General features: G+C 41.3%; 2 protein-coding genes across 2 annotated transcripts in view; one reads left to right on the forward strand and one right to left on the reverse strand.

Moving 5' to 3' along the window:
- The first annotated feature begins 46 nt into the window (after positions 1–46).
- On the forward strand, positions 47–5,683 carry marveld3 (MARVEL domain containing 3). The gene is made up of 4 exons (XM_088613950.1): positions 47–585; positions 1,936–2,244; positions 2,611–2,720; positions 4,417–5,683. Exons 2-4 carry the CDS (start codon positions 1,973–1,975, stop codon positions 5,025–5,027), a joined length of 993 nt encoding a protein of 330 aa, XP_088470076.1. The 5' UTR covers positions 47–585; positions 1,936–1,972; the 3' UTR covers positions 5,028–5,683.
- A 3,368-nt stretch (positions 5,684–9,051) lies between these two features.
- phlpp2 (PH domain and leucine rich repeat protein phosphatase 2) overlaps positions 9,052–15,412 on the reverse strand; it is a 47,181-nt gene continuing 40,820 nt past the window's right edge. The window contains exon 19 of the mRNA XM_088613942.1: positions 9,052–15,178. Within this exon, the coding sequence (XP_088470068.1) occupies positions 13,892–15,178 (1,287 nt within the window). The 3' untranslated portion in view covers positions 9,052–13,891. The remainder of the gene's footprint in view (positions 15,179–15,412) is intronic.

The following is a 15,412-nucleotide window of genomic DNA, read 5'->3' on the forward strand; positions in this document are numbered from 1 at the left end:
AAAACAGTGAGTCGCGCTGTGACCAGTTAAAAACGAGTTTTTAAGGCGGGGTTCTCCGTTTGGGAAGTCAAGCTGTGAGCTCAGGTATGAGGTGTGTATGCGTGTGTGGGATCGTGGTGTCGGAGCTACGCACAAAGTGTACCTTGAAAATTAATGGCGGATGTGAAACATCAAAATACAATAGTTGTGCACTGTCGATGGATTTAACCTGGTCACTCGGGGCAGATATTTCCATTTTTCGTCAACAACACGACGAAAAATAAAACAAAATACCACAAAACCTCGCTTTCTTTATGTTGCGTACTCGGAAGTTGTGGTATTTGTGATGCTGACTTGAAAACGTGAGTCCGAAAACCATTTAGGTCGAAGTGAAGACCTCCAACTTCTTTATTTGACCTCTGAAAGATACACGAGTTATTTCTCAACTCAAGTCCTATTTCGAGGGTTAGCGAATTACTGGGAAACTACTGACCGGTCAACCAGTTTCGGCTGAGAGGCGCATCAAACCGGGTTTCGGTAACCGGAGTTATTTGTACAACACAGCCCGGGATGGACCACTGGAACGTCTTTTGCTGACTTCTGAGGGTAAGTGTGCTCATAAATCAGTATAAAATACGCAAAATAAAAAATCGCAAAGTAATTGTATATACATACAGGGTGATGGTGGCCAAAACCAGTGAATCTCGCTACTAACCCTGTTAGATGCAGGCGTAACTCTCTGCCAACTTTAACACTTTAAACAACAATATTATGATTATGCAAAGGAACAAGTAAAGGTTTATTCCACGCTGAAAACGTCACCCTTCACACCTGTAGGAGGCTCAACATCTGAAACGTTGTTTCTTTTTATCTCTTTTCAGCATGGAATAAACCTTTACTTATTCTTTGTAGCCTACGCATGCTGACGTAGCTATCTAGTCGAACTACATATGATTATGGTCCAATGTGTAGATTACGTTTAGTTACGAAGAACTGCGTTTAAAGTCTTTGTATTCACCTAGTAGAACTACACGCTGTTTTAATAATAGTATCCTTACATTTACATAGCGCTTTCTGGACACGCCACTCAAAGCTCTTTTCAGGTAATTGGGACTCCCACTTCTCAGTGAGGAGGAGAACAGTGTGATAAAGTCAGTTCAAACATGGGGATTATTAGGAGACCGTGATTGGTAAAGGCCGCTGGGAAATTATGCCAGGTTATTGGGGATGACACCCCTACTTTCCTCGAGAAACTCCCTGGGATGTTTAACAACCACAGAGAGTCAGGGGCTTGGTTTTAAGTTTCATCTGAAGGACAGCATCTTTTTTACAGTATAGTGTAAGCATCGCTATACTGGGGCATTAGGACCCACACAGACTGCAGTGTGAGGGCACCCTACTGGCCCCACTAACACCTCTTCCGGCAGCAGCCTGAGCTTTCCCCGGAGGTGTCCAATCCAGGTACTGGCCAGTACCTGCTGAGCTTCAGTGGGCTGTATTACCCTGCAGCTCACAACTAACTTTAAGCTCTAAGACCAGTTACATTTGGCAAAGCATGAGCACGTTAGTTTTAAAAAGCATCAGCATTTAATAGAACTTAAAGTATTTGCACAGCAGTGCAGCACTATGTAATATTTATATGCGAGTATAAAAATCACTCTCTGCATGTTTTTTTTTTAAAAACACATAGTATAGAACATGGATAATATGTATTTTTGGATATTACTTAAAGCATTCTGGCGTAATTATGATTTAGCATCCGTCATGACTGACTGTGATACATTGATATCCTTCACCTGTGTCTTGGCTGCTCACTTAAGTGTTGGCACACCTGCCATGAAAATGATTTTGCCGTTTTTCTGCTACCACTGTGGGACTGTTGCAGCTACTGTATAAGTGGTGCGTTACTTTTGTTTTTCTCTCTGAGCTGTTCTCTTCCCCTTCATCGATCCACAGGGCATACAGTACGTTCACGGAACTCACAGATCATAAGATGCCGGGAGGTGGGAGGAATCCTGGAAGAGATGAGGAGCCGCAGAGCAAGGAGAGGAGTGAGAGTGGCACTCGCCGTGATAGGGACAGACAGAGGGAGAGGTACCGGCACGCCGGAGACCAGAGACACCCGCAGTACTGGGATGACAGGGATCCTAGCTACCTGGAAAAGAGAGACCGGGATTATCCTGACAGACGGGAGGACAGGAATCCCCGCAGCTCCAGAGAGCCGCAACTTCAAAGGGACCAGCCTCCTTCCTACAGGGAAGAAAGGTAACGGAAAATTCACTCTTTTTCCCTGAGGTGTCAAAACACAAACCACAGTGGGAAAACTCTGAAGATGGCTGAAGTGGTCTGAGTCTACACTCAGAGGCTGGAGGTGGTGGTGTAAACCTTTCGTCTGTTTCCTGACCCACAACTCTCCCCTCCCAGGTGTCTGGACTTTCTATAAAGACCTAAATCTGTTGGTCCGACAGTGCTTTGGTCCGACAGTGCTTTGGCCCAGTTCCTGTATATAAAGTGTACGAATACATTATTACTTGGTTACCATTGCTCTGTTGTTCCTGCAGTAGCAGGTGAGGTAAGAGCCGGGCCTGTTTTCTTCTCTTCAGTGCTCATCCTTACTTACTTTAAACACAGGTCACATCAGGGCCACTCAGTGCCTCCAGATGAAATGAGTTATGATGAATCAGTGCCATCCAGTGGGCTTCGTGGCTGCTACAACTTCAAATATATTCCTACCTCTAGAGGTGAGTGTCATAATGAAGGCAATCATTTTTAAAAGAGAATCCATGATGCAAACTACTTTAAACCTCATTTTTAATTGGTGACATTTAACAAAAGCAAAGGGTTAATAATCCTGCTCATAATTATTTGAATTGAGGAAGGTAGGGTTTCAAAAATAAAATATGGCAGTAAGTGTCCTTGCATTGTGACTTGGTTAAAAATCCAATATGACCAATTAATCATAATCCTGAAAAATGAAAAAAAATATAAATGTAAGAAAGAAGGAATAAATCTTAGCTTCAGACCTAGCCTTTGTGTATGTATGGTTATTATACTGGATATTCTCGAAGGCTGATCTTGATATACTGTATAAAAGATATTTCCCTGCTTATTGTTATAATGTGTGCTCTCAAATCAGAAAAGCAGTTTGTCCATTAATTACAGGAGATGTGAATCTTAATATTTTCTGGAAAGGTGGTATTCCTGCTATATGTGGCAACAGAGGACTGAAAGGAATTTATGTTATAATTTGTGTGAAAGATTAACCTTTTGTTATGATAAAGCACATAACATGATTTCTCTAAAAGGAGATGAAGTGTTTCTTGTCACTGGTCAGCATATGGAGACTGGACTAGTCCTGCTCTGCTGCATTCTTGCGCAGGTTTCAGCGACTGCGAGAGAGTCCTAATTTGTGAAGATCTGTTAGCAATGCTGGGTTACAGATTTGCAGTGGGGAAAAGGCCCCTTTTACCCATTTGCATTTTGACGTAGGCGGTGCTGTCAGGTCTGGAAGGTCTGTGTAGTGGAAGCCAGTGTGAAAGAGGGAAAGGAATGCAGTCTTTCTGGTGTGACAGGGCCCGGTGTGTAATCTTGTGATCAGGCTGGTCCCAGCATACAACACTTACTTTATACAGGCTGAAGAAGTCGCCTCTGGAGGTGCACTTGAAACTTATAAACTGTATTAGGCTTGTTTAAAATTGTATAATTTGGTTTTGAGGTTATCGTTTAAAATTTTTATTTTAATACTTTTTTCCCCCATGATTTCAGTTGGCTTGTGCTGTATCCCTGATAGGGTTCTAGGCTTCTGGCTAACCTCTATAAACCAGCTGTATATCCACATACTGTATATTGAAAAAGAGACACCTTGTTATATCTAGGAATTGCAAAATCGACTACTTTATCCTATAGCATGTTTCAGAGTAATTTGATAAATTATGAAAATGAATGTTGTTGATTAGAAATTGGTAATCAAAAGTTTTATTTTTATAAATGACTTAAACTTTATTTTGATGCCTGATAAATAATGATCAACAAATACCATGTCCAAAAAGAGTAGCCTATATTGTAGCTAAGTAGTTAGTATTTTTTATAGCAACGGTCATTTACCTATACCTTTATTTACCTATATGTGGACTATGCTATATTGTCTTTTACAGTGCATTTGCTCTTCTTTTACATAAGGAGTATTTCTAATCATATATTTACACCTACCAGAAGGTATACTTTACAGACTGGAAAAGTAAAGTGTTAGTTTTGGCGTTTCAGCTTCGTTAAATTGCAAGTCTCTAGGATCCTGAGTGAAATGTCATTGAGACGCGGGAGCCTAAAGGTCAAATTTCTTATGGTTTGTTCTCCGTAATCCCAGTGACCTGTGACCTGTGACCTGTGCCTTTTCCGTCTCTGTCCCTCTCTTCCTGGCGTGTGGATGTCCCCGCACAGGCCTGTGCCAGATAATGGAGATCTTCCTCAACATGCTGATAGTCATCTGCGCTGGGGTGTCCTACAACACCGCGGGGGGCTACAACGACCTGGCCAGCCTCGGGGGTCTTTACGCCTACTATTACGGCGGGGCCAACGCTTTCACGGGCGCCGAAGCCACACGGGTGAAGGAGCTGGACGTGCTGTTCTATCAGCTCAAGGTGCCGGCCTACGCGGCCACCATGGCGTTGGGGGGCGCCCTGATGGGGTACGCCTGCTTGATGCTGCTCCTGGGCGTCCTGCGTGTCCCCTACCGCTGGCCCCTCGTCCTCGTGGCGGAGGGCATCCTGGACGCCCTCATCGGGCTGGGCTACCTCCCCGCCCTCGCCTTCTATTTCCTCAAGCTGCAGGACAACTACAGCTCGGCCGTCTGCCAGGAAAGGGAGGAGCTGTACAGAAGCAAAGGGCACATGGGGTTCGGGTGCAAGCTGCATGGGGCGGACATAGCCGGGGGGCTGTTCGGAGCGCTGGGGGTCCTGGCTTTCCCCTTCAGCGCGTTCCTGGCCCTGCGGGCTTTCAAGAGGGTGCGGGAAATGAAGAAACAGCCACCTCGGGACTTTTATGACTTTTAGAGGAATCGTTTTCGTCGGGGGGGGTTTTGGAAGCATCCAAAAAGACTCGGAAAAGGCTACTGCTAACAAACCGATCTCTGAAGAGAAAAACGCTGCTCTCTAACTCCTTATCGTAGACTCCCAGGCAGCTTTTCAAAATCATGGTCGTCAAATTAGTTCTGTGATAATTACCAGTGTTCATGGTGACCTTTAAGTACAGTCTTGGCTCAAAATACAATCAGGTTCAACTTCTGGTTTATACTTACAGAACAAACTTAAAACTAATGTTGTGGCTAAGGTTTACTACTGTTTTTTTGTTTTAAGTGTTTGGAACACATTCCTAAGTATTAGCAACAGATTTTTTTATTAGTGTTGAAGATGAGCATTTTTTTATTGAGGTTGGTAGTTACTGTTTTTTTCAAACAAGCTCTAATGCAAGCATTTGTAAACTCAAATTCATCGCTTAGTAGCAGCATTTTTTGAGCTTTTAGTTGTTAGATAAGGGATGCACTGTGTCAGGGTATATTCTTACAAAGGGGGACTCTGAGTCTGGTGTCTGGGGAGTCTGATGTGTAGAACAGTTTTTCAAAAGGTATTGAACCTTGAGGAATTTTCAGTTCTGATCTTAATGATGCTTTTAGTGCTTTTTAAAGAATTAAATGTCTTGCATTTGTAAATGAGGCTTTTAATATTTTCCTAATACTCGCTCTTTCTCACAAAAACACATTAAGCTCACGTTTCTATACTTGGAACGTGTTGTAGTGTTTCTTTCTGGTGGCTGATGAAGAGTTCTTACAGTAAAATGTACCGTTTAACGACAAGCGATTTAACTTGGAACAAGACATACAATGCAGAATTAAAAGCATTTGTAGAGAGCCTAACAGCATGTTTCAACAGAAAAGGTCTTTGAAACAAGCTAAAAGATGCTAAAACACACTAAAAGACTTGTTTCAGTTTAGTTACCAATGTGGCCTTTTTTTAAAAAAGGATTTCTTCTCCAATAGCTCAACTCCCTGTTCACACATTTCACTTTCAGTATCACATTCTGAAGTACCACATAGTCTGAAGAACAGATCACCTGTTGTGCTTCAGTGTGTCTAGCCCTGCTCAGGACTGGCCTTGACAACCAGACACAGTACTTTCTATTATACATGCTTCTGCAGCTGGAAGGGATGGCTGGGAATGTGATACAGCGAGTCGCACCGAGTACTGGGGGTATGCACAGACACCTTAAAGAACTGAGGTGTGGGGTGCACTGGACAAACAGACATTGCAGGCACAGATGGAACACCAGCTTTTTTTTGGGGGGGGGGATTCATCCACATTGTCAGTACTGTTCCGGCCGCTCGCTCACAACTGTGGAGGAGCCAGTGTACAGTTAACTCTTTCTTCAAGACCTCTCTTCCTCTGCCATTAAAATTACTGTTGGCCTTCATAGACCATTTTTAAAAATATTATTCGACTATTTATGGGGATTGGCGTAAAATAAATGTCAGCTGTTCTGGTACAAGCCAGTAGGCTATCCTAATGTTTCAGACAGAAGATAAAGCTGCAAACATCCATTAATGATCCAATTATTTTGCTGTTAAATGTAATTGAACTTAAAGGACATTGTAATAGCATGTAATTATAACCCTTTATACAACTCCTATATAACTAAATACGTACCAACACTAATACAGAAATTTCCCTGCTTCCCGACTTCACACAGTTCTGTAATGTCTCCCACTTTCTGGCAGAAAAGAAATCATATTCAACTAGTCTTCACTGTCCCCATATATTGAATCCAGTCATCCCCATCAAAAGGCTGAGACAAACTCTTTGCAGCAAACTCAAAACAGCATGTCTGTTACAGGAAACCAGTATAGTACTCAGATTCCTGTAAAATAATGGTGATCATCCATCACTCTTCGATATCAGTCTTCACCTTGTTTTCCCTTCCCTTCAATGCTCACCCCAAAAGCAATCCATTAAAAAAAATCCACAGATGATTCACAGTATAAATTTTTATTGCTACTTTGGCTGAAAAGTTAATCAAAATACACCTTTTCTGCCCAAATCTCGTCTATATAGCAGCATTTCAAGTGAAATTATGAACCATTGTCGGCCCCCCAAAACAAAAGGAGTCAAACCCAGGCTGTGGAACAGCAAAAGTGCTCTCATTTCTTTTTTTCCCCCAATAACAAAACAACAACAAAAAAGATTGTCTAAACTAATTACATCCATTATAGAACAGATTCTTCATATTCAGCAGTTTATCTGCATGCTAAAATATAAACATAAAAATATCATAAATGCTCCAGATATTTAAAACAATGCCTTAGAAACATAAACCATTGATTCTGTACAAATTAATCACATTTGTATATAACACATGCTTGAAACGTTAAATACACTAATAAGAATTTCATTGGAAAAGAAAAAAATTAAATTAACAGATGGGTGACAATATATGATAATTGAAAACCTAAATTGTGTAGAAGAGAAGGATCTATAAATCTGCATGAAACAATGAAGTACAAAAATAAATGTTACCTTTATTGGCATACAGAGAAAATATTTAGGCATCTCTAGAAAAGAAGATACAGAAATAATGATGAATTTGAACAATGTTTACTTTGGTCACATATTAAGCCTGTTAATATCTCCCATCACCCCTGCTGCTGTGTATTTACCATAATATTATGCAAATAATCCAGAGTTGTACATGAAAGCAAAAAAAAATGTTCAATACGTATTCATAATGTGAAAAATAAACTGAAATACGTATTTTACGGTGTCATTTTCAACTCTTAAGGGAATAATGTTGCTTTATATGTAAAAACGTTTCCTGGAGAAAAAGTTCGATTGGACAAAAATGAGAAAAAATGGACTCAGATCTTTCATTCTTACAGCAAGGATGCTTTTAAAAGTGTGTAATCGCCTTTGCGTGTCTCATGGATTTATGCCATTTACATAACATTATGGTAGAAAAATCTGTTGACAAGGTTTAACTCTTAGATTTAAAGGGAAAATTATTCTCTTCATGCATTTCTGCTGAACTTTACCCTGTGCTCTATCCTCCAAACACATTTTTGTCCAGTTAATTTTCAACTTGCTTTTCTGCCTCTACTACTTGAAGTATTGCAAAACAAAATGGCGTATTGAGTTAACATGCAATCTCATCTCATGCTATTTTGTTTCTGCCTTACCTGTGACTACATAAAGTAAACCTTTTTGGTACTCTCAAATAGGAAACACTTGGACTGTAAACATAAATGCAAAATTCTAATAAACTAAGGTTTCCAGTTTATGTTCTGATAAGGTCAGTTAAATGAATTTCGGACACTAGGACAAACACTAATGCATATGGAACACTGCACCTCATTTATGATACAGCATTGATCCTGACTTGGCACACCGTGGCCTTGATATATGTAGAAAGGTGCACTGGGATCTTATTAACTATTCTTACAGGACTCAGCAGAACAGGTATGTTGAGTCTTGGAAAACACTGACATGGTAGCAGAACACTTTTTTTTTTGCAAAGCAGATAAAAAATCAAGGTTAGTGCTACGTAGTCGCCATTCCTTCCTGGATAATAGAGGTAAAGTCACTATTCTTAGCCACACAAAGCCTAATTCTAGAGTAGAAAGTACTCTATAAGAATGAGTGAAACATTTTGCATATACTGTTTTGTCCCAAAAAACACAAAGAGCATTGATGTGCGTGACAGCTTTCCCTCTGTCTCTACATTGTTGCATACACTTGTCACAAGGACAGAAAGAATGTTAGGTGTATTAGTACGATATCTCTGCATTACAGATTTAGCCATCTTCCTTTCCATCAACTGTATACCGATGCTGATATACAGTATATGCGAGTAAAGAAGTTGAAAGCTCAGCCAAAAACCTTAGCTCTCACCCAGCTTTCATTTTTACAGTGTTTTCCTCGGATATCCTTACGTGCAGAGTTCTTACTGTAACATGAATCTCCACAACATGTGAAGAACTCTTCTTTCATCTATGCTTGATCATAAAGTACAGTCGGTGCATGGAGCATGATATCATTTACAAAAATAAAAGGATTTTATTTCAATTTGTATCACATGCAGAGCGGAGTAGCCCAACTTTGTTCTTTATTGTTGCTCCCTATACACAGATAATGTTCTAATGCAAGAACAAAGTTTATTGACATAACAATAATTTAGCATTGTTTCCCATGAATATTACAGTTTAACAGCATAAATGGACATGTATACGATCAGTCACTCAAAAAAAAAACAATGTCATGGTTGGCTCTTTTACATTAAGATCTTTTTAATTGGCAGCTTTCTCTTAGAGAATATTTAGCAATCTAAGTGGCCAATAAAAGCCACAACAAGCTAAACTCAAGACCTATGAGTTTGAGTGCATTTATATAAATACTTCATATAGACTATTATATTTAATTTCTGTATATACAAAGTGCTTCTACAGTGTCCGATGCCTTCATAAACAGATTTGATCAAACAGTGAATCGTCTCAATTAACAAAAATAAAGTCACTGTTCCCATTCAAGTTCTCTGATGGTTTGAATTACATGCAGCTAACCTAAATTATATCTAGGCCCAAATAACTAACCTAGGATTTCATTTTAAAGCTCTGGGATCTTAAAAAAATAAACTAATATCCCTAACATCATAATTCCTTAAATTTAGTATAAACGCTCAAAAGCAATATAACTCTTTTTCAATATAGTAAGTACAATTAATCTTACAGTCCTTCAAGGCCAAGATAAAGGTCTCAGAGGGCATCACAAATCCCAATGTTTTACACTAGCATTTTTCATGTTGCTGCAGTAATTACACAGCTTTTTCCAGTGACAGCCTGGAAATATAGCCATAGTTTAAGTCATGGTAGCAGAATCAAAGGCTGTTTTCTTTACTACTAATGTATGCATTTATGATACCGCAAATGCATTTCCTATATATGCCCTGCCCATATTTTCTTTTATTAGATTTTGATCTTGAAGCTTAAACATTTACTTGAACAGTATACCCTGAACTACTGAAACAAATACTATAAGCAGATAAGAATCACTGGTATGGCACAAGGGACTGGGCACAGAGAACAGGCAGTGCCAGGCAGTGATTAAGCCTACAGATATGCCCATCCTGAACTAAGCAGCATTAAATGCGACTTTAGACAGGCATGTGTAGAATTCAGTATATTCCAACAGAGCTGATGCTACTAAATGTCATATATCTAGACAGAATGCTATACCCAGATATCGCTGGCATAGGCAAAGCAGCATGGATACAGCACTGTGGCCAACCACATCAATTAAAAACAGAATGATGTCCTTGAATAAGGACCTCAAGTCTAAAGTGCCTGAGCAGGTGCAGAGAGGGAACCATTTTAAAAGAGTGCACTATCCCATAAACAGAAATCCAAGTTTCATGAGACAGTTTTGGAAAATGATTCACTGCTACACATATGGTTATGGGCAGTTTTTCATATTTACTGCATACTAATTTCTTAGTGTCATTTCAAAAATCCATTTCCATTATCCAGAGGAGCTTTCTTCTACGTGTGCTTAATCTAGTGTTATGCAGAGTCACAACCTGCCTTCATTCGGGGTTTTTTTTCGGTCAGTGGAACAGCAACTTGAAAGCCCAAGGTTTGTTATTTTGCTGTTGATAAAATAGAAATACATTCAAAGGGACTTTTTGTCATTCCTGCCTGTTGTTCACACTGAAAAATAATAAGTGGTGTTATATACCTCAACACATTTCGGAATGAAAACATTTCAGAATATCATTCATCGCCTTCGGAAAACACGGCCCAACTTGTAATTAAAAAGAGGAATCCCTGCAGTACAAAACTTTGACCACTAGATGACACTAGGTGACCACTTGTTGACTGAGCATCAAACGAAACTATTCAATCCACGTCTGTATTTAGAAAAATAAAGTATATGGATTTAGGATATTAATTAAATGCATTTTTGGTGCCCTTTTGATTAATTGATCAAATTATTGACTGTCATATTGTCAAGCGTCTTTGATTATTGCAAAAGCACTGAATCACTTTGTTAGTGAAACTAGGCATAGGTAGAGGTGAATTAACTTCTTGACTTTCAAACAATGCATAAATCAAGAATGAAGAACACAGAAAGGAATCACTATGCCCTGATAATCAGGAGAACAATGTCTGTGCCATTGGTATGTTAAGGCTGGACTAAGCACACACACTGTCACTCGCTGTCTGAGATGATCATGGTCAGAAAGGTTTAACTGGGCAAGATGCCACAGTAAGCACAGTCTGTCAACAACAGGCCACAATCGGGGAGACCACAGGTCATGACATCTTGCCAAGACCGATATAGGGGTTCAAATGTGATGATCTGGGTAGAAGTGTCTACTTGCTACAGCGTAGTGATTGAAAATTGCAGCCTGACTGCCCCACGTTGTGCTATATTAAATCCTGAGACATTCTAACACTGCCCGTGTAACAAAGGTTTTCTGGTGAGATGAGAATGTGAGAGTTATGCTGTGGATGCCAGACGTGAAACCCTCTGAACGTCTGTGGAACAGGCTGTATAAAAGGAAAGGGAGAGAATCCCACAAGATTCCCACAAGACAGCTTCTGCAAACTGGTGCAAAGCATGTGTCACAAAAAGCGAACATCACAAGGCGTGTAAAGTAAGCCAGTGCTGGACACGGTTATAACTTTATCAGCCCGAGGCTGCCTTCAGCCAGTAGACTCAAAACTGACCAGCCCTGTTGATTACAACAGTTAATGTGAATACTGAATTTAACTATGTCATGTCTGTTCAACAAAACGATAAAACACCTACAACAACAAAAAAAAGATCTTACCATTTTCATAATGATAATTTTATGAATCAGTCACGTTGAAAGTGATATTTTCTTTTGATGCTCAGTATGCAATCTATTACCTTTTTTCTGGCAATTACAACAAGGATAAATTTGTATTACACTGTCCATAAATCTCCATCATAGCTTTAAAACATGAAATATGAGTAATATTATAAACCACATGAGTAAGACTTGCAGGCTTATATAGTGCAAACCATAATTGGCAATAGAATTCATAAGGTCTAATTCACAGTATATATTTTCTTTGTCTTGTGAACCAATGCTTGCTCCTTCTATCATAGTTTTCACAATTTAAATTAAAATTAATTAATCAGCAAGCCTACATGAAATATGCATACAGTGTGGTTAAAATAAGTTTTCTCAATACCATACATACACTTTTTTTACGATAGACATACAGAACTAAGACACATTCTTATATTGGTAGGCAAAATATACTCAGTTATATATTTTAATGTATTTACACTTTGCATTATTCCTTAAAATCTATTTTGTTTGAAAACGTCTCGTTCAAAGTTGGCAAAGGACTTTTTTTCAGTGTAATCATGTCACTATTATTTCTCACACTATTATTACACTGAACAGCTTCTAGCGCCACAGTTCAAGTACCAGAGTCAAATGATATCCTATTGATGATTCGGTCAAGTCTGCATTATTCATGAAAATCACATCCTGTTTGACTTCAGTTATAAGGCAGAAGGCCTCCTTTGCTGAACACTCATAACTTGAATTCCTACACTTGTTGAACTGTAAAAAGAGCTAGTCACAACACAAATATTTCAACTTTCATTTTGTTCATTCTGTTCTTCAGTTTCTTCAGTGACTACTTTCTTCTAGCATTTGTCAGACAGGAAAATAGCGAAGCAATGCATTGACATTTGCCTTTGTTTCCTGACTCCACCCTAAGTCTTTTTGGAGTGGACAGATTTGACCACATTTCCACTGCAAAAAAAAAAAGATACTTAATATTTTGACTGAATAAATTAATGTTGATTAATATGGCTGTGTTGTACAGTAATCCATTAAAACATCATGTTTTAAAATGCAAGCACTGCTCCTTTTCCAAATCCCTTCCATTATCACTTCTTAGATTGAATGTCTTTGCTCGTTAAACCATTTCTTTTCAGGCTTTAGCTAATTTTTTACCCCTTCAGCTTCCTAACTGATCTGGAATGTCCAATTGCAATCCAATGAACTGCCGAGGGAGGAAAACTGAAGAGGATCGTGTCTGCTGTCATCTCGTCGTCATCATCGTTGTTCATCAGAACAAGAGCGTTTGGCAGAAGACCTTACAAAAATCCTGATTCCTGGAATATGGGGCTGAACTCAGTGTATCTTTTCGTTTGGTCACAGTCTTCTAAGAATTACCCACATGAGGTTATCTGATCATGCCAGCACCATGGCCAGTGTGCAGTTTCGCGATTATCCTTGTCCAAGTGACTGAAAATCTGCTGCAGGCACTTGTTGTCACCTTTAGGTTCTGTGACTTCTGTCTGGTGCTGAAGAGCCACAAGACACAGATTCTTCAGTACAGGAGGAATGTACAGTGATAAATAAACAAGTCAAGTAACACTTAAAGCCAATAAGGAGTTGCATACTTAAAAAAGAAACTTCATGTGTTGTGACAAACATTTTACATCAATAAGTAAACAGTCTGTCCCAAGACAACATTACCTCAACATCTTTTTTGCAGTGTTTCTCAGATGAGATACTCCAGTTCAGGTTGTTTGGCCTGTAGTACCTAAATGATAATAATGTTTCATGCAATTTGCTTTCCAGTTCAGTTACATAAATCATTATATTCTTTTATATTATATATGTCCTTCAGTTAGTAGGTCTGATATTCAAATTATATATTTAAGAGTTAAACTGCTATATTATGCTAAGGGTAATATCCTAAAATATTAATCAGCTATTAAACATAACAACTGAACTGGAGTGTCCCATGGGTGTCAGAATCAGCCAGCGTTGTCTAAGCTCACTCTGTCCCGTCAGTCTGGGCAGGCAGGAGCCTGGCTGCCTTCTACAGTGCAGTGTCATACACTTCTTGCGGTACAGCTGCAGTGCTCTGGTCTCTGTGTGGCAGCTGGGGGGGTCGCTGTTGGTCCCAGTCAGGGTCTCCAGAAGCAGTGGGTGTGCCCGGGGGTGGAGGTCCGGGGATGGGCATCTGGTTCCTCATCTGCTCCCGCACGTCCTGCTCCAAACTGGGGGGCACCACAAGCTGGTCTTCGGGGTCCTGTTGGGCAGGGGCAGCAAAGTAGCCCGATTTCTTCTTCGGGGCCTCCAAGGCCACCTCAATGAGATTGTGGCTGTCCTCTAGCGCCACCACTGAGCCGTTGGACAGCTTCTTCCCAAAGAGGCTGGAGGTTGAAGGCGACTTCTTCAGGTCGGAGATCTCCTTCCCGCACACGGAGAGGAAGCATCCGTTAGTGGACGACACCACTACGCTATTCTGCCGGCGCATTTTTGACCTGAATCCGCTGGTGGGGAAATCCAAGCTCCGGTGATCCTGATGGAGCTCCTGGTCACTGGGGCCCTCAGGAGCTCCTGAGAGGATCTGAAAAGCACAGCAATGGATGTCCACCTCCACCTCCAGCTTACTCCCATTGGAAATCACGCCCTCTAGTGGAGCCTCATCGTCGCTGTCCAGGCCGTTGTCCGACTGGTTGCTGGAGAAGGTGGCACAGGACGGCTGCCTCTGGAAGAAGCCTGGGTTGTTGCCTCCAGCGGCGGGGCCTCCGATGCCACACAGGGTGGCCGCTGGATGGAGGCTGCAGCGGCGCTCGGGCCGGGAAGCCAGACCGGACGGGTGCTCGTCTGAGGCAGTGGAGCCTGCCTCGCTGCCCACCTCCGAGGCCGACATCTCGCTGCTGAACTCAGACGCTATCCCACTGCTAGAGGAGGGGGTGGCAGGCTCTCCCAGGGGTACAGAAGTGGGGCAACCACCCACCACGCCTCCTGTTCCTATTCCTTTGGTATCGGTGGAAGCCAACGGTGGTTCACAGGTGCAGCTGTCCTCCCCTATGTGAAGGGATACCACCACAGCCCCCACATTGTCCTGGCAGCCATAGCTCTGGGCCAGGGTGCACAGCTTTTTGGCAGCAGCTCGGGGGTCCCGGACCGCCTGCACTGTACTCACTGCCTCCTGGTAGGAAACGTGCTCAAACAGGGCTCTGTTCCCCAGAATCAGAAACTCGTCCTGGGCACACAGGGCCTCGGTCTGCACCCAGGGCTTGGGAATGACCCAGGGAGACAGGTACGAGCAGCCCAGAAGGCGAGTGCAGCACGTCACACCGCTGACCTTGTTGTCCTGCAAGGGAGAGGCAGAGAAGAGACAAACATCAGGCATCAGAAGGACCAAGCAGGCATCTGAGGAGAAGGGGTGGCCAATTAGCCCCATTTCGCCTTTGGACCTTCAAGGCCACCTCAAGGGGAGTGAGACTGTCCTCTAGTGTCAGCAATGACCTACTGGACAGCTCAACCCCCTGAGAGTATGAAACCAGGGTTTTAGCAGCTATGTCATCTTGCCATCGTACATCGTACT

Source organism: Lepisosteus platostomus, chromosome 20, assembly GCF_059453375.1.
Source record: "Lepisosteus platostomus isolate fLepPlt1 chromosome 20, fLepPlt1.hap1, whole genome shotgun sequence".
Classification (NCBI taxonomy): domain Eukaryota; kingdom Metazoa; phylum Chordata; class Actinopteri; order Semionotiformes; family Lepisosteidae; genus Lepisosteus; species Lepisosteus platostomus.

Coding starts and splice junctions, on each gene's coding strand:
- marveld3 (XM_088613950.1), top strand. CDS start 1,973: ATGCCGGGAGGTGGGAGGAATCCTGGAAGAGATGAGGAGCCGCAGAGC. Junction 2,245..2,610: donor CCTTCCTACAGGGAAGAAAG/GTAACGGAAAAT, acceptor CTTTAAACACAG/GTCACATCAGGGCCACTCAG. Junction 2,721..4,416: donor ATATATTCCTACCTCTAGAG/GTGAGTGTCATA, acceptor GTCCCCGCACAG/GCCTGTGCCAGATAATGGAG.